This window comes from Dromaius novaehollandiae, chromosome 1, assembly GCF_036370855.1.
Source record: "Dromaius novaehollandiae isolate bDroNov1 chromosome 1, bDroNov1.hap1, whole genome shotgun sequence".
NCBI classification, from domain to species: domain Eukaryota; kingdom Metazoa; phylum Chordata; class Aves; order Casuariiformes; family Dromaiidae; genus Dromaius; species Dromaius novaehollandiae.
Genome location: NC_088098.1, coordinates 87,447,978 through 87,470,191, shown reverse-complemented (window position 1 = coordinate 87,470,191; position 22,214 = coordinate 87,447,978). Strand labels below are relative to the sequence as shown.

Below are 22,214 nucleotides of genomic sequence, written 5' to 3'. Positions count from 1 at the left end.
GAAAAATTTTGTCTTATGCAATGAAGGAAGCAGGGGTACTTTGGGAAAAGTAATATGTGGTCATGTAATTAAGGAATTTAACAGAATGCATGTGCCTCAAATCAGAATTATATTGCATTGGCAGCCTTAATTATATCATCTATTAACCTTAATTGTGTGATTTTGCCTCCTTTAAATTATTATTTTAACATATTTCCTGTACATAGTTTCAGTGAATTGTAAAATCTATTACCTAGCTGTTCCATCTTATGAATTATTAAAACAATTTGGACGTAGGTGGATGCAAACAAATACTGTATGCTAACTTGATGTAAATATATACATCAATATGATTGGTCTTCTGCATAAATAATTAGTGTTATGCAAATATATGCCTATATAAAATGCAGCTACCTTTTTATTTAACCAACTTCAGCATTTTTTTCTTAATTAATAGGTAGATGTCTTCTAAAGAATTATTACTATTCACACACGTAATAATTTACCACTGCTACAGGCCAGTTGAATCAAGTTGATATGGAAATACACAATTCCACTGTGATGAAATGACACACATGATATATCAGCACCCACTCATTTTACTTCTGCCATGCCCAAAATGGGATTGCAACTTGAAAAGGCACTGGCAGAGTCTTTACTTTGCCTGGTTCAGAGGAGGAGATATGTCTCCATGAGCTGTCCTATATCTGTCATCAATCTGTTTTCTTTGCTTTCAAAATTCCAGTTAGAAACATCATGCCGTGCTCCCAAGAAGCATCAGAGAGTGTGAGATGACACACTTTTTTTCTTTCTCTACTCATTCTGACTTTGACAAAGAAAACAGACAAGGTATACTCTTCAAGTAAAAACCTTCATGATTCATCTGTAGGTGTTTCTCTGCCTTGACAATATAAAGGAGTCTTTCAGTTGAGCTTTGCTAACACACTTTGCCTATGGCCTGTTGAAACTTGAATCACTTTTCCTAGCCAAAACAAGCTCTGGAACATTCTGTGCTGATTGTAAAGGGCAGAGGTGCCAGTGGAGTTTTACATCTTCATTTATATTCCAGTTCCAGTATAGCTGGCTTGTGAGGGGCAGGAAGGGTTTTCTGAAGTATTACTGATGGGTCTTTTTGCTTGTACTGAAGTATTTTGGTCTTGGCTTGGGGGCACTGGCTGGGTCCTACCTGGTACATGTCTTGAAACTTTTCCTTGAGGGTCTTATTCTGGGGCTAAGTTTGATGAAGAGTTGCTCTTACATTAAAGTTCACTTGATAACTAGTTATAGAAGGTTATGAGTTCTTAGTCAAATTCTTATTTATAGCAATGTCCACGTAACAAAAAAATAGCAAAAAAATGAACTCTAACTTGTCCTCTTGTTGGTAACCTCAGATAGGCACAACATTTATTTGGCCAGTTTCTTTTCTTTTTTCCAGAAAAGGGTCTCTGAAGTGTAAGATGAGGAGCAATGGTAGCAGTCCTGTAGCCATCCAGGTTGCATTCACAAAATGAATTCCAGCAAAGTGGTCTCTGAAGTAGATGATCAAACATTTTTCCATGTGGAAGAATTAGACTAGTTGTCATGTGTACTTTCCTGTTCAACATCTTTTGAACTTTGTTCATAACTTTTGAAGGGGTGGGGAAAGAGAGAGAGAAGGGAGGCCGCCAAAAAGTCGGTTCTCCTCCCTTTTCTCCTAAGTCATCTGATTTCCTGAAAATCCCTAATATAGACCAGATTTGCATACTCCCCCGTGCAACCTGAGCCAACAGAATTGTGCAACTGGTTCTGGAAATTCCTCTTTCTGTCGAGAGCTGGTAGGCAGAAGTATGTCTTCTGAACAGTAAGGCTGGAAAGCTACATCTCACAGATAGAGGGTGCTGTGATACTGCAAATTAGATCCATCTTCCCTAGATCTCGGGCTTGGATATGTTTGGGGGGTGTGAACAGGAACAAAAAAGAAAAAGAGAAAGAGAAAGAGAGAGAAGGAAAGGGAGAAGAAAACCAGACACAAACTATGCAGAGAAGGTAAATATTGCAAACATTAGAAATGGGCAAGGAAAACATTTGTGAACATTGCTCTGTGTGTGGCAGCTAGAAGGGACAGGACATGAATTCCCTGAACCCCAGGGTCTTAGCATAATTTTTGGGGTGCTGGGAAGAATGAATTGGGTATCTTGGCAGGAGGTGCTTTCTTAATTTGCTATGAATGGGAATGCATCAGCATGGTGTTTGGGGAGAAAGGGGGTACTAGTGACATGATAGAGGTCATCTCCCCATTCTGTCAGTACTGAGCTCAGCATGTCTCCTTGATGCTTGGGGTTTCTGTATGCAGGAAAAAATAATGATATGAAACTTGTTTTTTAGACAAATCTTTGGCATATTCCCCACAAGTTGGGGTGTTAAGATCTTTGACCTGCCTACTAGACACACAGAAGCACAGGCAGCATTAACCAATCACACTGTTTTTGTCCCAGACTGTAACTCCAAAGTCCAGTTCCTGACAGTTTTCAGAAAGGAAGATCAGCTTTTTCCAGATGTGGTGAGTTATTGAATCTCCAAGGGGAATTCTGGTTTGTTAATAACTTCATTTTATCAGTTAGGTGTCTTTCCTGTAGTATTGTACTCATTCTCAAGTCCGAATATGCCTACAGAACAAGCCTCCTCCAAAGCAAGGAAATGAAGTAGGGAATAGCATTTAAGACTCCACTGTTCAGCTCCTGCAGCATTCCCAGCTTCTAGAGGGCCGGAGAGTAGAGCAGAGAGCAGGACTGAGATTGCATCCCTTGTTGTAAAAGGCTACAGGAGAAAGACCAGTCCCACACAGCCACAGCACTGGGCGTCAAACTCCAAAGGCCAGGAGCTGCGCTGCATACTACATACAGCCAAATACCAAACTTCTCTCTAGGAACTGTGTTCATATGCAGGCAGAGATCTTTGCAATGTCATCTTCCTTCCTCTTTTCTCAGGTGCCTTATCTTCTTCTGTCTTCCTGTCTGGACTGATGCAGCCTCCATGTACGGTGAAATCTTGTCCCCCAATTATCCTCAGGTGTATCCCAATGATGTGCAGGAGTCTTGGGAAATCCAGGTCCCCCCAGGATATGGCATTCACCTTTATTTCACACATCTGGATCTTGAACCATCGCAGAACTGCGAATATGACTCTGTGAAGGTACTGTCCCCCATCCATCCCTATGTGAGAGAAAGACAAGATGATGGGGTAGAGGGCAGAACAGCAAAGCTGCGTACAAGGCTCAGGGCTGGAAGAAGAGATACATCCTTCCTGTTCTGAGCCTCAAGAAGCCCAAATGATTGAGCGTATCTGCACTAATAGCGATTAAATCAGTTTGAATTTTGCTTCCTGACCACGTGAACATTTTCTGCCGACTGAGTGTCCCATCTATGTTCCCGTCCCTATGTTTATCTTACAGCCATAGAAAGAACCTTCCTCACATCACTAACACATCCCTATTGCCAGGCATATTCTTAGCCAGTGAATCATGTGTATAAAAGGACCATTTTCTTAGAAAAGGCATCGATTTTCTGTCCCTGAAATTATTCTATTAGAGTTAATCCATAAGTGGACATAGACAGTTTAACGCAATTAGAAATTGATTGGAAATTATGAGAGTTAAAAACAATCAAGAGCTCAAGTAGGTGCTGAGATAAAGTGCAGTGTTCTGTTGTCCTGACCTGTGCACCACAATTTTCTTAAAACTTAGAGCCCCAATAGCTCTGCACCATGTTGTCTCACAAAGCACTAAAGATCAAGCATTTCTATGCAAAGAGAAAGAAACAAGACTAGCCTATCCTGCAATGGCTATGTGTGAAAAGGGGCAGTAAGATCAGGTGCACCAAAAGAAGACATTGGAGAAAAACCAGGGTGGGTTTGTAAGATGGATGTGCCCTAGTAGGAGCTGTAATAATGTGTCTTTTTGCAACAAACTGATGATGATCTGCAGACCATCAGAGATCTGTTTCACAGCCTTAACTGCGGTGTTAATTTTTTGTACAAATGCGCCTCAGGAAAGAATGTTAACAGAGAAATTTCTGGATTAATTTGTACCTGAAAAATTAAGACAGGTATTTCAGAGCTGGGATATCAATAAGAGGGAACACTCCTCAAGCATCTTACAAATGGCAAGAGACAGGTTCTCCAGGCGCTCTATTCAGCTGTAGAGTCTCTGCAGTCCCTGCTGTCTGTCTGTCACCCTTGATTAGCTTTGTAGATCACACAGCAACTTTGGTATGAGAATGGCCCCTTCTGCTAGCTATGTGACATAACTGTGCCATGGGAGATCTACCTGAATGTCTTGAGAAATGCATGCAACTTTGAAGTCACTGGTTGGCCACTTGTAACCTGAAGGAATCAAATACTGATAATTACACATATTCCAGTAGTGAGATAAGACCTCTCTCTGTATCCTTCTGCAGATCCTATATGGGGTCCATGTTGAAGGGCTGCTCTGTGGGCGAAAGAAACCTCGTGTCCCTGGTTCCCCGATTGTGGAGGAATTTCGTGTCCCTTATAACATCCTGACTATGACCTTCCAATCTGATTTTTCCAATGAGGAACATTTCAGTGGTTTTGCAGCCTATTATGTTGCAGTGGGTAAGGCTAGAAAAGGCTCCTCTGAATCTCTGTGGTGTCTGGGGCTAGAAGTGGGAGGAAAGCTAACAGGAGGGGTTTCCTTACAAGCAGGCAGGACTGCTTTCCAGTATTACCAGTCCAAATGCTGCCATAAAGATCTCTTTTCCTTGTTGTCTGCTAGTGTTTACTTCACTTTCCAATCTTTATCCTGCCCTGAGGGCCCTCTCCTCTTCTTGGCTGACTCATCTTTTTTTTCACGCTTGCAGACTTGGATGAGTGCACGGATTTTGTGGAGGAACCTTGCAGTCATTACTGCAATAACTATATCGGTGGTTACTTCTGTACCTGTCCACCAGATTATTTTCTTTATGAGGATAAGAAAACATGTGGAGGTAAGAGACCTACACACATTGTGGTCAACAGCAAGAGCTAATGTAGGCTGAGTGGGATATTGTACTTGGAAGACCTTCTCTATCAACCCTTTGAACTTGTAGTGACAGATAATGTATCCTGGAAAGAGCAACATCCCAGTGCAAAATCTGAATTGGCGACTTTGGGGATTTCCATTAACGTGTTCTTATTTTTTTGTGTCAAGAGAATTAAGAAACTATTAAATAACATTCTCTGAAGACTGTGATGGAGACCCTTTCTAGCATACTGCTAGCTGTGAATCTTTTAATCCCTGAAAAAATAGGGCGTTTCAAAGAAGATCCCAAAATGGCCAAGGGGCTGCTTGGCTTGAATCAGAAGATGGCAAAGTCACAAATGGGGCATGTTGAAAGAGGTATAATATGAGGACCTGAGCATGAGAGAGAGGGGTCCCAATCACAGGTAGAACGTAAGAGAAAAGATGGAGGGAGAAAGAGAGGACACTAGGAGAAATTAAGCAAGACAGCAAAATTAAAGATATGCTGAAGCTGTTCCCTAGTACTGAGGACTCCAGGAAGTCATCTTCCGAAGGATGGGCCATAGGTACCATTGCTCAGGCTGCTGGGAGTTAAGGAGCCTGGCAGATTGGATGGTGGCACTGGTTTCAGTTTCTATGAACGATGCCATATGGTGACATGGTTAATCCAGATTACTGGGGAGACTGGAGATGTAGTGGAAGAGGGGATGTTTATGTTTCACACCTGAATGAGTTCCTTTCTGAGTCCTACCTGTGTTTCTTCCTCAATCCTAGTGAACTGCAGTGGGAATGCCTTCACTGAGCCATCAGGAGAGATCACCAGCCCCAACTATCCCAGTCAGTATCCAGAGAACTCGCAGTGTGAGTACCGAGTGGTTCTGAGGCCAGGCTACTTCGTGGCGTTGACCATACACAGTGGGGACTTCGACGTGGAACCGGCTGACTCAAAAGGGCGCTGCCACGACAGTTTAACAGTACGTGTGGGACTTAGGCAGGGGAGTCAGGATGCTCTGGATCTCCCTCAATCCTCTCATATTCAGAAGATTCTCTGCCTGCTTAACCTTAATTTCAACTATCCTGCCATTTAAAGTTCTTGGGAATCTCTTTCTGTCGATTCCAATCTGTATTTCTCATTTCTTCTTGTTTTTTTCCCAGCTTGTCTCTGGAGAACAGCGTTTTGGTCCCTATTGTGGCAGCAAATTCCCAGGTCCTCCAGAAATCAAAACTAGGAACAACATTCTGGACATAATCTTCCAAACAGACCACATAGTACAGCACAAAGGCTGGAGAATACGCTACCATGGGGATCGTGAGTAAACACTTGCGAAAGCATTTTCTTGGCTGCTGAGTCAGGGAGGTTTGTCCCAGGAGGTCAGATTCATGGTACAACAGGATGTTAACATGTTCATAGTTGCTAGGTTTGCTAGACACAGCTAAGGGGCTATTGGCTAAACAGAGGATGCCTGTTGACTGGTGAAAATAATAACTGAGGAGAGATAAGTTGGGAGCTGGAAGGAGAGTAAATCTCAAACCAGTTAATCACTGATGTCCTCCTTTCTCTCCAAAGCCATAACCTGTCCCCAGAGTGTCATCCCCAACTCTGTTCTTGACCCAAAGAAGGACAAATACAGCTTCAAGGACAATGTGAAGGTGACCTGTGTGGAAGGTTATGAAATTGTGAGGGTAAGTTACACACAAAAGTACACACACACTCAGCTGCATCCTGCTGCTATTTCCTACCAGATGTTCCAGACACCTTTGGAACTCAAAGTTTTCACCACAGCTGTAATAAGTGGGAGCTTCTTACACCCACTACAGCACTTTGAGGACCCTCCACTGGAGTGCCTATTTCAGATATGTTTCATTGTCAATGACTGACATGGGTCATGTGTTCTTTTCCCTAGCAACGAGACAGCCTAATGACTTTTCACTCCAGCTGTCAGGACAATGGTGAATGGAGCAACTCTCACTTCAGCTGTGTTCGTAAGTGACCCATCCCTGTATGGAGGGAAGCAGTCTGGAATGGAGTCTTTTTGCTCTAGACACACTCCATCTCCAGACTAGGAGAAAGGTGAGGACTGGGATGTGAGCACACTGAAGGGACAGAGGAAGTAGGCACTGATGACCACACAGGGACCAGAGGAGCTGAATGGTTCCCTGCTCTACAGAAAAAAAACGAATGAATGGATGGGGATGCCCCTTTGATTATCTTTGATTATTTCTGTTTCTTCTCTACAGCTGTGAACTGTGGTGAACCTAACCCTATTGACAATGGCCAAGCCATATACACCTCTGAACTTCATGAGCCTCTGTATAAAGCTGTTTTCCGCTATCTCTGTGATGCACCTTACTATACTCTAAAAACCAAAGGTGAAGGTAGGCATTGCCTGTGCTACACAAATACATTCCTTTAATCAAAAGCCTAAGAAAAGGTACTGGCATCATCCTGGGGCTGAGATCATATCCCTACAGCTTAAGCCTGGGAAAAGGTTCCTGTTGGTGTGGGGTTGCAGCTGGTAGTTTTGTGTTGCATTGTTGTTTCATGCACTGTCATAATGTCCATAATGTACTTGGGCCGTTGATCTTAAATGCATTAGAAAGCCCCCTCTCCAGTCCCCAGCTGTATGAACCACAGAGATTTTTGTCACATCTGGCACACATTTCTTGTGGAAAAGTAAAGGACTTGAGAGACCTACTAGATGACATCCCTCCAAAATAGGGGCGGAAGTACCCTAGTGGAGTTATGGACTTCTAGGGGGATCTTGGGAATGTTTACCAAGCGGTGCTTGCTTTGGACATGAGAAGGTCAATACATCAACTTATACAGTAATGCTACTTATCCGCTCTTGATCTTGAGCATATCTTTATGGCACTCTTTTTTCTTGTGTTTTCCAAGCGGTGTATCAGTGCTCAGCCAATGGACGGTGGGTCAGTGCAGAGATGGGAACAGAGCTACCAAAATGTATCCCAGGTACTACCAAAAAACTGTGAATATAGGCTTGTGGTGTGTGAGTACCACTGCCTCTTTCATTTCCCTGTTTTTAAACTCTTAGGCCTGAAATAACAGTTGATTCCTTCTATGTAGTTTGAATCATATTGGATAGGGTATTTCTGAAAGCTGTGAGCTCCTAAGAAAGGTCAGTGGAGACAGCAGAAAGAAGAAAGGTAAGAAAGGTAGGCAACTCAATAGGATGTCTGATGTAATGTGACCTCTTCACGTGTCGGTGTGTGCTTCTGCACCAGTTTCCCCACCTTCAGATGTGCAAAATATTCTCAGATATTCTCAAGTTGTTCAGAGCTTTAGATCTCTGTCTGCTTTGCAGGTAGCAAAAAAACCTGGCAGATCAAAAGAGATATCCAACCATGCCATACTGGACCTTTCCTTGTGCAGTCCTTCCCAAGCTACACTGAGAGCTGTAGCTTCTCTTCAAACTCCTGGGTTCAGTTGTCCACTGGGCACTACTGGTGCAGTACTATGGGGAAAGAACTTTCCCCACTCTCATTGGAAGTCATAGCCTCAGCTTTTAAGGAGCTTGTGTCGTTCAGTATTCAGCCACACTTCCTGGGTCTGACAACTCAAGGAGTATCTCTGTTCAGAACCTTTTAATCACCTCTTCAATGTGTGTACTTAAGGGACACTGAGAAAGGAAGTGGATGGGTACTACTTGTGCTGCTGACTGCAAGTAGTTATGTCTGAATCTTAATTTCCAGCTGATACAAAGCACTTTAAGTCTTATGTATTTTGCAGGCTGTTCAGGTTACCACTCCACTCTTAGGGGGCAGCATCCCTATGGCTAATGGTGCACCATGCCTGTTCAGTACTCCAACCCCCCAAATCCTCACTGGCATTTTACAGTACAAGACCCAGCTGAGAATGGTTCAGCTCTCTTAAAGGCCAGCCCAGCCAGTGACTTGGGCTACGCCAGTGCACAAAACCATTAGAAAGCAAATAGAAAGATGAAGCTATGGGAATTTACTACCTTAAAGGGGATTATAAAGAAGATAAAGCCAGACTCTTCTCAGAGGGATGCAGCCAAAGGATAAAAGGCATTGGGCACAAGCTGCAACAAAGGAAATTCTGACTATATTTAAGGAATAATGCTCCTTCAGAGCACTGGAACAGGTGTGCAGGGAGGCTGAAGAATCACTACCCTGTCAGATGATTGGAAGTCACCTGGACAAGGCCCTGAGCAACCTGATCTAGCTTTGCACTTAGGAGGGCAGGGGGAAGGGCAGATAGGGATGACTAGAGACAGCCAGAGGTCCCTTCCAGCGTAAATCTTTTTAATATTCCATGAAATTATTTAACAAAGACTATCTCATTTAAGTAGCTATAATTCTTTAATCTCTGGCCTATATGACTATGGGTTCAATGCAAACCAAACAATGTGAAAAGAAATCAATTTCCTAGTTATGTCAGAATGATCAGCCTAATTTTTGCCCTTATGTTCTTATTTTGCAAAACCTTATAGAACATTTTTACTCAAAAATCATGCAGCATCTCTGCATCTGTGAGATTCACAGATAAGATCTTCATTAACCCACTGCTTAAGATTCTACATACTGAAAGAATGGGGAGGAAAATTGGTAAAACATCAATGACAAATAAATACAAACCAGAACACTTAACCTGAAATGATCTGGAGTTCAGACAGAAATACTTTTAGATAGTAGTATCAGATTTCTAAGAACTTAAGCAAATATTCTTTCAAGGAGACATCCCTTTGCCTACAGGACATATCCAGCAAAGCAGACATGCTAAGTAGAATGGGATGAAGCTGGGAGGTTTGACATACCCAGTGCTGGTTGGGTGACAGCAGTTGTGAATGTTCTGCTTTCTTTCCAGAACAAGATTTGAAAATGGGTATTCTCTGCCTGTATTGAGTGTTGACAGTATTTCTGCTTGAATTTTCTTGAAATTTTGTGTAAACATTAGTTGCAAACCCTGGGACACAGAATATAAATTACTGAAAGCCAAAAAAGATTTACAGGAGACAGGAAGGAGGGCACTATGGGCTTTTTAGTAGCACCCAAGAACTTCCTAATTGTAAGTGCTAATTCTCCCATCTGGTTCCTTCTTTTTTCTTTTCTTCCTAGTCTGTGGGGTGCCCAGTAAACCCATCCAGGAGACAGCAAAGATTTTTGGAGGGACCCGTGCAGAAAAGGGCAACTTTCCTTGGCAGGTCTATTTTGGACACCCACGAGGAGGTGGGGTGCTCATCTCTGAAAGATGGGTAATGACTGCAGCTCATGTGCTGGAGGGATATGACAAGCCCACCATGTATGCTGGTGTAATCGATGTTGGTGAAGAATCTTTGAACCGGGAGGCCAAAGAGCTGATTCCAGAGACTTCATTCATCCATCCTGGTTGGAAGAAGCAGCCTGCAGAAACTAGGACAGATTTTGATAATGACATTGCACTACTGAAGCTGAGGGAACCTGTGAAGATGGGCCCAAACATCTCACCCCTCTGTCTTCCTGGTAGATCACCTGAATATGAGCTGCGAAAAGGGACTCTGGGCTATATTGCTGGCTGGGGCCAGAAAGAGAGAGGAAGACTGCCTCGTTATCTTTGGAAGGCCCAGATTCCTGTGGTGGACATGGACAAGTGCCGTTCTGTTAAGCCAGAGGGCTCTGCTGATTCCAGTGCTTACCGATTCACTGACAATATGATCTGTGCTGGTGGTGGCAAGGACAGCTGTAAGGGGGATAGTGGTGGAGCTTATGCCATCCAAGATCCCCTTAATGATAGTCAGTACTATGTGGCTGGGTTGATCTCCTGGGGACCAAGATGTGGTACCTTTGGTCTTTACACCAAAGTAGTGCGTTATTTGGACTGGATTACAGAGACAATGAGCAAGCATGAAGACCGAGAAACATGGCAGGATTAGTTCTGTCTCCCTTGAGCACTGTCACTCTTCCTAAATGTGAGGGTAACGTGTTAAGGTAGGAAGGCTGACTGTTATCCTGTTCACTTTTTGTGTATAACAAGCCAACACGGTCATTGTCTCTCTGCTGAGTGGAGAGTCAGGAATATATACCAGTCTCTCCCACTGTTGTTATGTCTGGGAATGGAATTTCTCTTTCTTCCTCCACTCATAGCAGCAGAAGAGGAAGATACTATTCTATATTAAGAGGCCCCTTTTGCTTCCTCTCATTTTTACTATCCCATCTTTTCCCACTTGGAGCAAACGTAGTCATGCTCCACCTGACAGAGACATATCAATGAAGACAAGAGAGAATAATTGTTGATTCCCAGAGTAGGTTCAGAGCCCGGCTTCTGACTTTTGTATTTCTTGTATCATTTAGAATATCTAACAGCATTAAAGAATGTCCAAATCTGCTTATCATGTGCAAATTGCCTTTCTTCTTGGAATAGAGCTAGTTCTCCTTGAGACTCCCTAATCAAGTGTCCAATCACATAACGAGCAACTGTGCTGCCAGCTCCAAGGTTTTTATTAAGCTGTAAGTTGCGGTACTTCACCTCTCTATCTAGGAGTATTTTTTGAGGTTCTTCTGAGCTGGTTACCTCTCAGTAACCAACCATTACCAGCAATAAGGATTTCAGACTTCTGAATCAAGCTGAGCAGAAGAGACATCTTCAAACTTCTCACATTCACCTGCCCTCAGGGCTTTATTTTTCAGACTTTATTGTGTTGGATAAGAAATAAATGCTGCTTGAATTAGAGAAGGCAGTGTTATGGGACAATATTACTTGACATGCTTTAGGGGAGTCTTCTGCTCCAGATTAGTAACTCCAGGTTAGTAACTATATACTACATTCCTGAGGAACTGTGACCTACTGGAAATTGAATGGTTTTTATTCTTCACAGAATCACAGAATGGCTGAGAATCTCTGGAGATCATCTAGCACCTCCTCCCCCCCAACTCAAGCATGGTCACCTATAGCACTTTGCCTAGGACCATGTCCAGTCAGGTTTTGAGTATCTCCAAGAATGGAGACTCCATAATGTCTCTGGGCAACCTGTTCCAGTGATCAGTCACCCTCACAGTAAATTTTTTTTCCTTATGTTCAAACAGAACTTCCAGTGTTTCAGTTTGGGCCCACTGCCTCTTGTCCTGTCACTGGGCACCACTGAGATGGCTCCATCTTCTTTACACCCTCCCTTCAGGTATTTATATACACCGATAAGATCCCTCCCCACCCTGCCTCCAAGCTTTCTCTTCTCTTCTTTCTCTAAGGCTAAACAACCCTAGCTCTCTCAGCCTTTCCTCAGATGACAGATGCTCCAGTTGCTTAATCATCTTAGTAGCCCTTCACTGGATGTGCTCCAGTAGCTCCATATGTCTCTTGTACTGTGGAGCCCAGAACTGGACACAGTACTCCAGGTGTGGCCTCACCAGGGCTGAACAGAGCGGAAGGCTCCTCTCCCTCAACCTGCTGGCAATGCTAGTCCTAATACAGTGCAGGATACTATTGGCCTTCTTGGCCACAAGGGCACATTGCTGGCTCATGTACCACTTGCTGTCCACCAGGGCTCCCAGGTCCTTCTCTGTGGAGCTGCTTTCTAGCAGTCAGCCTCCAGCCTGTACTGGTGCGTGGGGTTATTCCTCCCTAGGTGCAGGACTCTGCATTTCCTTTTGTTGAACTTCATGAGGTTCCTTGCTGCTCATGCCTGTCAAGGTCCCTCTGAATGGCAGCACAGCCCTCTGGTGTATCAGCCACTCCTCCCAGTTTTGTATCAGCAAACTTGCTGAGGGTACACTCTGTCCCTTCATCCAGGTCATTGAGAAATAGAGTGAACAGGATTGAAGCCAGTATTGACCCCTGGGGTACACTCATAGTTACTGGCCTCCAACTAGACTTTGCGCCACTGATCACAACCCTTGGAGCTCAGCCATTCAGCTAGTTCTCAATGCACTCACTGTCTGCTCTTCTAGCCTGTACTTCATTAGCTTGCCTATGTTATATGAGACAATTTCAAAAGTCAAGACAGACAACATCCACTGCTCTCTCCTCATCTACCCAGGCAGTCATTTCATCATAGAAGGCTATCGAGTGACTACTCCCAATCACCTTCTTGTCCTTCATGTGCTTGGAAGTAGTATCCAGGATTAGTTACTCCATCACCTTCCCTCCAGAGATCGAGGTGAGGCTGACCAGCCTGTAGTTCCCTGGGTCTTCCTTCTTACCCTTTTGGAAGACTGGAGTGACATTTGCTTTCTTCCAGTCCTCAGGTACCCCTCCTGATCGCCACGATCTTTCAAAGATGATTGAGTGGCCTAGCAATGACATCCTCCAGCTCCCTCAGCACACCTGCGTGTATCCCATCAGGGCCCATGGGACTTGTGTATGTCCAGTTTGCTTAAGTATTCCCTAACCTGATCCTCCTCCAGCAAGAGAATGTCTTCCCTTCTCCAGACTTTCCCCCTGGTCTTCGAGGAAGATCTCTTCCTTACTTTTTGGAAGTGGCTTCGCACAGACCATTTATTTTTGCTCCCCCCCTTCCCCAAACCATATAGAGTTTCAGAGTGGTTAATCTTTCTAATGGTCATTTTGTGACAGTTGAGCAACTGCCATATAGCCATTATAGACCAGGAAACACTTTAGTAGTAGGTAAAGCAATCCATATATAGATAAAGTTTGTAAGTTGCTTTTGGTGGTGGGGAATATTTAGTAGCTATTAAAAACAGAAACAGCAAAACATAACACATCTGGTTTCTATAGCAATGATTTTAATATTGATAGAATCTCACTGATGCCAAGAGGCATATGCACACTGTACTCAGCACAAAGTACTACATCCTTCAAGAAGGTCTGCTGTACTGCAGGCTTCCCACGCTACAGGGAAGTAGACTGCAGTAGCCTTATGATATCAGCACTTCAGATGAGCATGTTGGATGTCACAAGATTTGCTAATATTATCAAGGCTACATCCAATAGTAAGATTGCATTTGAAAGAATTAGAACATCCACAAAGGCTTTAGCCAATGGGACAGCAGCTTTGGCAAGTTTTGATGACGTCACCAAAAATTTATCAAACAATGTGGTGGCTTTCAGAAGCATTCATGATGAAGCTGACATGATCTGTGTGTTTGAAAAGCCTTTATGACATCATCAAGAGCTTCAGACAGGATTTACTGTGTCTGGAAACCTATGATATCAGTGATTCTTCAGCTAATAGGATCGCGACATTCAGAGCCTATCCTCCCTTATTATCCCTTTGATCCAGTCCAAATAGTTGAGGACCTTGGTGTAGAAACCATAACCTTGGGCACAGCCAATACCCCAAGAAACAATACCTGTTGCCACCCAGCGACCACTCACTATATCTAGCACTGTGAAGACACTTCCGCTGTCCCCCTGGCAGGTATCTTTTTTGACTATGAGGGAGCCAGCACAGAACATGTTCTCAGAGAAAACCATAGGTGTGTCTATTTTCAAATCATCTAGCCATTTCTGACACTTCTCCTGAGCAACCGCTGGCAAGTTCACATACTTCAAATGATTTGAAATCAAGTTTTTTTCCACACCGAATCCACTCACATAGCCCATGTGCCCATCCATGTAGAACGTTGTGTTGGTAGTATCTGGGAGACAGATGGGCAGAATGGTAGGGCCCAGGGTTACTGGGTACTTCAGCTCCAGCAGTGCAATGTCTCCATTGAAGTTATACTCATCTTCAGGGCTGTAATCTGGATGGATAAAGATCCTGCGTACAGGGTGGTTACCCATCTTGAGGAGCTCTTCTACCTCTGTGTGGCCAAGGAAAATGTTAACTTCCTCTGCCACCTGGTCCAGGCTTTTATTGCTCCCTCCTACACCTTTGGGGAAGATGGTGTGGGCAGCAGTCAAGATCCAGCGATCGCCCAGGAGTGCACCACCTCCACGTCCATGGATGTGAGTCAGAGCCTGCCAAGGGAAGCTGCCACTCTTTGCTGACCTGCCGCCCAAAATCCGCTGGATTTCAGTAACAGGATTGACCGGCTTCCCACACACTGCAGAGAGAGGGAAGGAGATTGTCACACCCTCTCTTACACTGGCTGGTCTCTCTCCTTCCTACATCATCTCTTTGCTGTTCAACTTGATGTTATTTTTACCTTCCTGGATGGATTTCCCTATCCTCCTTCAGTGACACTATTAAAAATATTATTTCTTCACCTTCCTCCCTGCATGTCCTCTCTGCCTTGTACTAACTCCCAGTGTGGATTGCTAAGCACCAGACAAAGTCAGAGTTTTTTACTGACCCGGCAAACAGATAGGAATCTTCACATGGCCATCTTGATCCACCCAGGTTCCCTCAGGAGAGCAGGTGAATCTGTCTGGAAGATGAGACAGGAAGTGAATGAGAACCAGGCCTGCAGATGTGGAGTGAGAAGAAAGAAGGGGTACCTCTTTCCAGGGTATCCCACATACTGCACTCAGCCCTTCCATCATAAAGGCACCCTTTCCCAGGAAAAGCCCTTTGCAGTACAGTCTGAGATGTTTCCCTCTAGGATAGCATGCTCATCTCTAAGCACCTCAGTTCCAGGTGAAGAATCACCTGGTAAAGTTCAGGCACTGCTTCTATGGAAGAAAAGCCTAAGGAGACAGCTGAGAGAAGTCTATCTTCATTCAGTCCACATGCTCACAGAGCACTGTTTGACCTTATTAAGCTCAAAGAAGGGAGAGAGGAAATATGGAACTTAGATTCAACTCTCTGATCTCTGCAGTTTGCAGAGAATAAGACAACTTGGCTAGTTCCAGAAACAAGAGTAAGATGAAGCAGTTACTGGACATGTTCAGTATAAATTTCTGAAGCTATATTGCAGCTCAGCTAATGTGCATCTCTCAAAACAAATCCCAATACCTCTAACGTTCTGGCTTTTCTTAGAAAGTCTGTAAGTATATGAAATGCTAGCAACTAAAAATAGTTTCTATACAACTTATCTTATACTTTATTAAGTGCTCTCAATAAACTGTTTGCTGTTCGCTTTGAATGTTTGAACTGTTTGAATGTTCTCTTTGTTCACTTTTGATCTGACTAAATCACAGTCACATCCCCATCAGAATTTTACACACCCTGGTGCTGATACTCACTTGCTCTTGATTCTTTCTGATAAGATAGAGCTCTGACCCTTTGGCAAGGAGTTTAACTCAGGTGCAAGGATAAGCAAATTCGACAGTAGTACCAACTTAAAGCACTCCTGTATCTGCTCACCCTCAGCTGCTTTATGGCCCCAATACCATAGTGTGTTACCTCTCTTAGGCATGCTGCACAATTGTCTGTGCTGGCATCCATGTCCAGGAACTGATTCAGGTTAAAATCCTACATTTTTTTTGGCAGAGGCTAAATGAGTAGTCAGAACAAGGAAATCAGGAACTCTTTATACTGTTCTTGTAAACAAAGTTCCTTTATCATCAAATCAAAGCTCAGGTGGAAACAGAAGGCAAATGAATGGTTTTGAACATTCCCTTAAATTTCTGACCTGCTATATAATAATAGATTTATCGGTGTGTATATTATTTAGCCCCCAGATGTCTCTACTGCTGGACAACATTCTAAACAGGGTGAAGAACATAACACTGAAGTGGAGTGTGAGTCGATTTAGTGCATCTGTACTATCTTAGCTTTGTGCAATCAGTTCCTCACGTTTCAGAATTTTGATGAATCCAAGATACTATGCGCCAGATTTTGGTGAAAGAGTGAAATCCACCGGAAAAGAATGAATTATGACTACAGAACTACAGATGCAAGAATAAAACTTTCCATAAATGTTTAAGGAGTGCCTGGAAGAAGGCCGTGAAGGATTTTGGGAACACAGCAGGGTGAGAATAGGCTGAGGCAGCAGGCCTCAGGATCTGCACTGCAGAGCCACGGAAAGACTGGAGAGCCTTCACTGAAGAAAGCAAGAGCCTCAAGCCTGAGGAATGGAGATTGGGGTGATTCTATCTGGAGATCTGAGAGGGTTTTTCATGCACAGATTTCAATATCTGTGTGGGATTAGACTCACCACCTCCTTTTCTGGTGACTATGTGGTAGTATGGCTCATTGCACTGATATGTGATCACTGACTGGTAGCTGTTGCTTGCAGGCTTGTTAACATAACGGAATGCCCCGTTGGTCAGTTCTGTAGGGTTGCCACAGTTCACAACTACAAAAAAGGAAAAAAGAACAAGGAGATGAATCAAAGACAGATTTATTGACTGTAGATATAGGCTGAACTTGGATGATGGCCATGATATGAAGGATGGAGAGGATCAGCTAGTACAGCTGGTGCAGACAGATAGTTCCAAAACTCATCCCAAACTGGATATCTTTTGCTTTTAAATTTTTAGATTTTTTTAGATACAACATTGTATCAATATTTTAGTAATATTCTATGTGTTTTTTGTAAAGGAGTAAAAACATTTAAGATTTTGCTGGAGTGTACACATGTAACACAAGTCAACAGTGGGCAATTGGACTAGATGATCTCCATGGGTCCTTCCAACCAGACAAATTGAGTCATAGAGGATGAAATCCCCAGCTGTTCTTGGAGGGATAACCCAGTGCAGGGCACATAATCCCAGTTCTCATTTCACTCACTTTCACAGCGGGGCATTGATTGATGCCATGTCCCATCAGCCTGGCAGACAGCAGTGAAAGACAGCAGCTTCTGGTTGCCCTGCATGGGAGAGAAAAACATCATCATTGGCTATATACAGCCTGACATTCCCTTCCCCACATCAAAATATTATCCTATCTGCCCATCATTCCATTGCTATTCAGTTTCCTCTCTGCTGTGCTTTCTATATCCTGGCCTCATCCCTTGCTGGCTTCCCTCCGTTCTGTGTTTGCCATAGGCCATGAATTCTCCATAGCAGGTCAAGACAGCAGCAGCCAGCAAACTTTATAATGTGACAAAACTGTGGCTCTACCCAGCCTTGGAAATAGGATGGCAAGGGAGGCAAGAAACATTTTCTGCTTCATATCTGATTTCATAGCCTTCCAAAGATAAATTATTGCTCCCCAGTATTTCCTGAGATCTTCGTTCTTTTGTATTCTACCAGGGCTTGCTCCTGTGTGAGACAGGGGATGCATAAGGGAGGGAGCTAGGAAAGGAATGGATACTGGAAGAAAGCCTACAGAAGCGAGGAAAACGGACATTGAAAGAGGCTGCCAGGGGTGAACTCTCCAAAGAAAGCTTTAGCGAAAGGTGAAAGACAAACTGAAGAGAAGCCAGAATGTAGCTGAAGTGAGAGGACAAGGGAGCTCACCTTCATCAGGTTATATCCAGCCTTGCAGCTGACAATGAAATAGTCCTGAAATTGATACATAGGCTGCAGGTCTCTGATGATGGTAAACTGATCCCGTGGCACAGGCTGTGGGCATCGGATTTCTGTTAGAGAAGGGGATGAAGTGAGTGGGTATTAACAAATGGCATAGATAGGCTGCACTAGCCTCTGGGAAAGAAACTTCTTACTCTCTGAGGTGTAGTGGATCTTCCAGCCACGGCTGAACCCTGACTCATCAGTGAGGAAGAGTATATCCACCTCATTGCTGTTGGTTTCAATGCTGCCAGGCGACGCCTTGCCACAGAATTCACCAATCTCTTTCCCTTGCACTTGGATCTGGCAATGAAAACACAGATCAGAGACAGAAAGATACTTACATACCTCTCTGCTCCAGTATTCCCATATCAGTCCAGACCAAGTTTGCTACACTGCCTATGATGGCAGACAGGCCTGTCTGTCTGACCCATCTTTGCTGATGTCTGCACTATCAGATCAGAACAAAGGGATCAGAACAAACTCTGCTTCTCCCTTATCATGGGAATCAGACCTATTAACCCATTGAATCCTCTGATTAGAGCAAAGGAGATGAAACTGGAAGGAGGATATTTTTGGCCCATTTTGGGATATTGGGGCCTGTGACCCAGGGCCTCTGACTTCAGGACAAAGGTAATTAAGACCGCTGAAGGAGGGACAAGGTAACAGCTCAGTCCTTCATGCTGAAGCATGCTCTGTGTACTGATCCCAGCTTTCTTGTCCCAGTGGTGGTATTTGCACAATCCCTGTCCAGGCCTGCCAGCAGGGCTGGAAGCAGAGTTTGCTCATCTGGAGTTCTGCTACCTTCAGCTGGTCATAAGGACAGTGGACTTGCTGGTGTTCATCAATCTCAAAGGGTTCCAAGAACTTGAGAATGATAGACAGGCCCTTCTCCAGACGGATGCTGTAGTTACACCGGAGGTCCTCAGGATAGGGCTGGGGGTACTCGGGGCTGCTCAGGTACCCAGATGCCTCTGTGAACAACTCACTGCTGCACTCCACTAGTGGAGAGGAAGAGAGTAGAGGTCAAAACAGGGGGCTGTGTCTTCTGTTTCCCTGTCAATTACTCCCCAAATCATCCCTTCCAATCTGGAAGTCTCCCACCCTTACTGGCTGAAGAGCTCCTGTCCTGGAACCCTCCTCAGTTTATCCAGTCTTTCAATTTACAGTTCAATTTACAGTCTTTCAACTTACAATCTTTCAGTTTATCCAGGCTTTCAATTTACCTTTGCAGGAGTGCTGATCGCTCTGAAGCTGATAGCCAGGCTTGCAAGAACAAAAGTAGCCAGCCACATAGTTGTGGCAGTAATGCTGGCACAGAGGCCTCTTGTCTTCCTCCTCAGCATTGTTAGGTGCACACTCATCTACATCTGAAGAGACAAGAGATGCATTGATAAGGGGAGGAAAGAGATAAACCTATCTACCGTACACTGAAAGTATGGAGAGATCCATATCCCACTCAAGGCTTCTCTTTATTTGCTTGACAAGAAGAAAATTTGTTTGGAGTCACATGAGTTCCCTTCTTTATGTTGAGAATATCCCCTACTAACCCACAGCTTGGTAATAGGCCAGGAAGCCCTTGTAGGGAATGACTGTGCCATGGTCTTCATTGGAGAAATCAGAGTGAAATGCCAGATGCATCCTGTTCCCCTTAGATACAAACTCCTTTATTCCAGGGTGATTGCCTGTGGTTGACCCAAGCTGGCCACAGTATCGGCCTAGGTTCTTCTTGTCTGCTGTGATCTGCCAAGGTAAAGGGAAAATCACTGTAGCCTCACGAGATTCAGACTGCTCCATGCATCACTATTACCCAGCCATGAGTTGCCAGTACCTGCTCCACCCATTACAGTCTTTAACACCTTCCCTTTCCTCTGTGGGAAAAGTGAGAGGAGACCAGGAGCTAGGGAAAAGTAATTGCATGTAGTGGCCACTAGATCCCCATCTCCATCCACTCATTGGCCCAAGTATCTATTGCCCATACCTTAACATAGTCATAGAAGCAAGACTCAGATGGCTCCAGGTCAAAATGTCTGAAGGTCAGCTTCACCACATAGCCTTTTGGAACGAGGATATCCCAGTTGCTGATGTTGTTGTTGGGGTATGGCCTGGGATAATTGGGGGATCTGATCTCCCCAAAAAGCTTTCTTGGGACTGGACTGGAATTGATCACTCCAAAAAAGAGGGAGGATGCCAGAAAAAAAGGGAGGTACCTGTGAACATGGCAAGTAAATTATAACATAGTGCAGAACTAGGTCATCCAAAATCAGAGGAGACTTCACAAATGCACTGTCTAGTGGAATCCAAACATGGCAGGCCTGGTTGTAGGTCCAGCTTCTGGCTTGTGTTACTCATGAACAAGGAAGACTGCTGAAATGGAGACATCAGCACTAGCCAGGTACCAGTAAGGCACTGTGGTCCAGTCAAGGAGATTCATCAAACCAGGAAGCAGTTTGAAGGAACATGGGTGAATTCCCTGAGCAATAGCTGCTTGTTCCCACTGGTCATGCAGTGGATCCCTTGGGACTGGGGCAAGAACGGCAGGAAGGCTGAATTATCAGTTTGGTTCCTTTTGACTTCGGGCCAGGGGGGTCATTTCTGTTCATTGCTACTCTAGGCTCTTTGCCCAGTTCATTTGGTCGGGATCTGAAGATCTTAAGCTCAGTTGTCTGGGGAGCAATCCTGCAGTGCCTCCAGTGCAAGCCTCTACACAGTCATGCCTGATTCCCTCTCCTGCAAAAAGCTAGGCCTCTTTTAAGAGAAGAAGATCCATGTGAGGCCTCATTTTTTCTCACTCTGCAGATGCCTCCTCTTTCCCTCTGAGAAATGGGACTATTAGCATTCCTCCAAAACACACTCAGTGCTCACATCTCATGAGAAGATCAGCCAGGAAGATCATTCTTCCTTAACCCTATCTCCTGACAGAGGTTTAATGGAGGGAAAGTAGGGCATGAGTTTGGCCTTTTTGACTCCTTCCTCTTCCTGGAAGGGCCTAATCCTCCAGTTCCCTCCCCAGAAAGATGCCATTGTGCACCCCCTTCTCCCAAGCTGGCCACACTCACATGTCCATGTGCTCCTCTGCGTTGCACGCACCTCTCCCTGTCTTCCCTGCTGTCCCAGCCGCAGCTCCAGAGCTGTGATCAGCTGGAAGCCCTTGGCCCCCTCAGATAGGTGGGGAGAGGCAGAGGGAGGGAAGAGCAAGTCAGATTACAAAGCGCCTGGCACGAAAATAGGTTCTGTCAGCCTGGTGGCTGCTGCCCTCTGCTGCTGAATTGCTGGAATTCCGATACTGACATTAACCTTGGAAACACATATTCCAGGGAATGCTTTGGGTGGCCAGCAAGGCAGATGTGATCCATCTCTTCTACAGAAGAGGGCAAGAAGGCAGAAAAATGATTATTAGAGACCTCTCACTATGATTTTACTTGCATTCCAACAACTGCTTTGAGTTTGTTTGCTCCTAATGATGTCCTCCTATAAAGACTCCCTCATTCCTTGGCAGTTTTCTGGTATAGGAAGAAATTCAGAAAGTTTCATGTTAACAAATTGTTGCGTGTAAACTTAAAAAATCAAACTGTCAAAGAAGTCAAGTCTTTTTCCATGCTGCTTTGTCAAAGAGCACTTCAGAGTCTTTGAGATGTGAACTGGGAGCTTCAGGGAAAGCAAGAACTTCAAACCTCTGACATTTGAGGTAAATAGATATTAATAAAACTGAACAAAATTATAGAATTAAAAACACTATCAGAATAAATCCTTTCTCAAAGACCATTCTCACTGTTTGTTCTGCAATTGTCTGAAGCATTTTTAGGATAAAAAAGATAGACAAGGCCTTTACTATTCAATGGAAGAGCAAAAAGAGATAGCAACTTACAAACACATGTCAGGCTTTTATCATCACAGTGCTTAAGTCTTGTATTATCATGTTCTGTGGCACCAACTTCATGAAGTTTAACATTTCTTGGCTTTCAGATTTTGGGTTAACCAGTAAGA

The 22,214-nt window shown here is 44.1% G+C and overlaps 2 protein-coding genes across 3 annotated transcripts; one reads left to right on the top strand and one right to left on the bottom strand.

Moving 5' to 3' along the window:
- The first annotated feature begins 1,868 nt into the window (after positions 1-1,868).
- On the top strand, positions 1,869-11,318 carry C1S (complement C1s). Its single transcript, XM_026113330.2, has 12 exons — positions 1,869-2,004; positions 2,454-2,518; positions 2,946-3,150; positions 4,413-4,590; positions 4,836-4,961; positions 5,750-5,949; positions 6,131-6,284; positions 6,543-6,658; positions 6,880-6,958; positions 7,214-7,351; positions 7,872-7,946; positions 10,073-11,318. Exons 2-12 carry the CDS (start codon positions 2,514-2,516, stop codon positions 10,864-10,866), a joined length of 2,070 nt encoding a protein of 689 aa, XP_025969115.1. The 5' UTR covers positions 1,869-2,004; positions 2,454-2,513; the 3' UTR covers positions 10,867-11,318.
- Positions 11,319-13,650: 2,332 nt separating this feature from the next.
- Positions 13,651-21,698, bottom strand: C1R (complement C1r). 2 transcript variants are annotated; one of them, XM_026113329.2, is made up of 11 exons: positions 21,287-21,698; positions 20,209-20,437; positions 19,778-19,970; positions 19,454-19,597; positions 19,032-19,228; positions 18,383-18,530; positions 18,177-18,298; positions 17,506-17,584; positions 16,931-17,071; positions 15,185-15,259; positions 13,651-14,935 (listed from the first exon to the last, which is right to left on the bottom strand). In XM_026113329.2, the coding sequence occupies exons 1-11, from the start codon at positions 21,292-21,294 to the stop codon at positions 14,133-14,135; spliced, it is 2,139 nt and encodes a 712-aa protein (XP_025969114.1). In that variant the 5' UTR covers positions 21,295-21,698; the 3' UTR covers positions 13,651-14,132. The 2 variants fall into 2 exon arrangements, with proteins under 2 accessions (XP_025969114.1, XP_064375209.1); XM_064519139.1 differs by lacking the exon at positions 20,209-20,437 and having other exon boundaries at positions 21,287-21,682.
- Between the last annotated feature and the right edge of the window lie 516 nt (positions 21,699-22,214).

Excerpts from the sequence above, each read along its gene's own strand:
- C1S (XM_026113330.2), top strand. Across the intron at positions 3,151-4,412 it reads GCGAATATGACTCTGTGAAG|ATCCTATATGGGGTCCATGT; the intron begins GTACTGTCCCCC and ends ATCCTTCTGCAG. Across the intron at positions 4,591-4,835 it reads AGCCTATTATGTTGCAGTGG|ACTTGGATGAGTGCACGGAT; the intron begins GTAAGGCTAGAA and ends TCACGCTTGCAG.
- C1R (XM_026113329.2), bottom strand. Across the intron at positions 19,598-19,777 it reads GGCCTATTACCAAGCTGTGG|ATGTAGATGAGTGTGCACCT; the intron begins GTTAGTAGGGGA and ends TTGTCTCTTCAG. Across the intron at positions 14,936-15,184 it reads GATTCCTATCTGTTTGCCGG|TGTGTGGGAAGCCGGTCAAT; the intron begins GTCAGTAAAAAA and ends CTCTCTCTGCAG.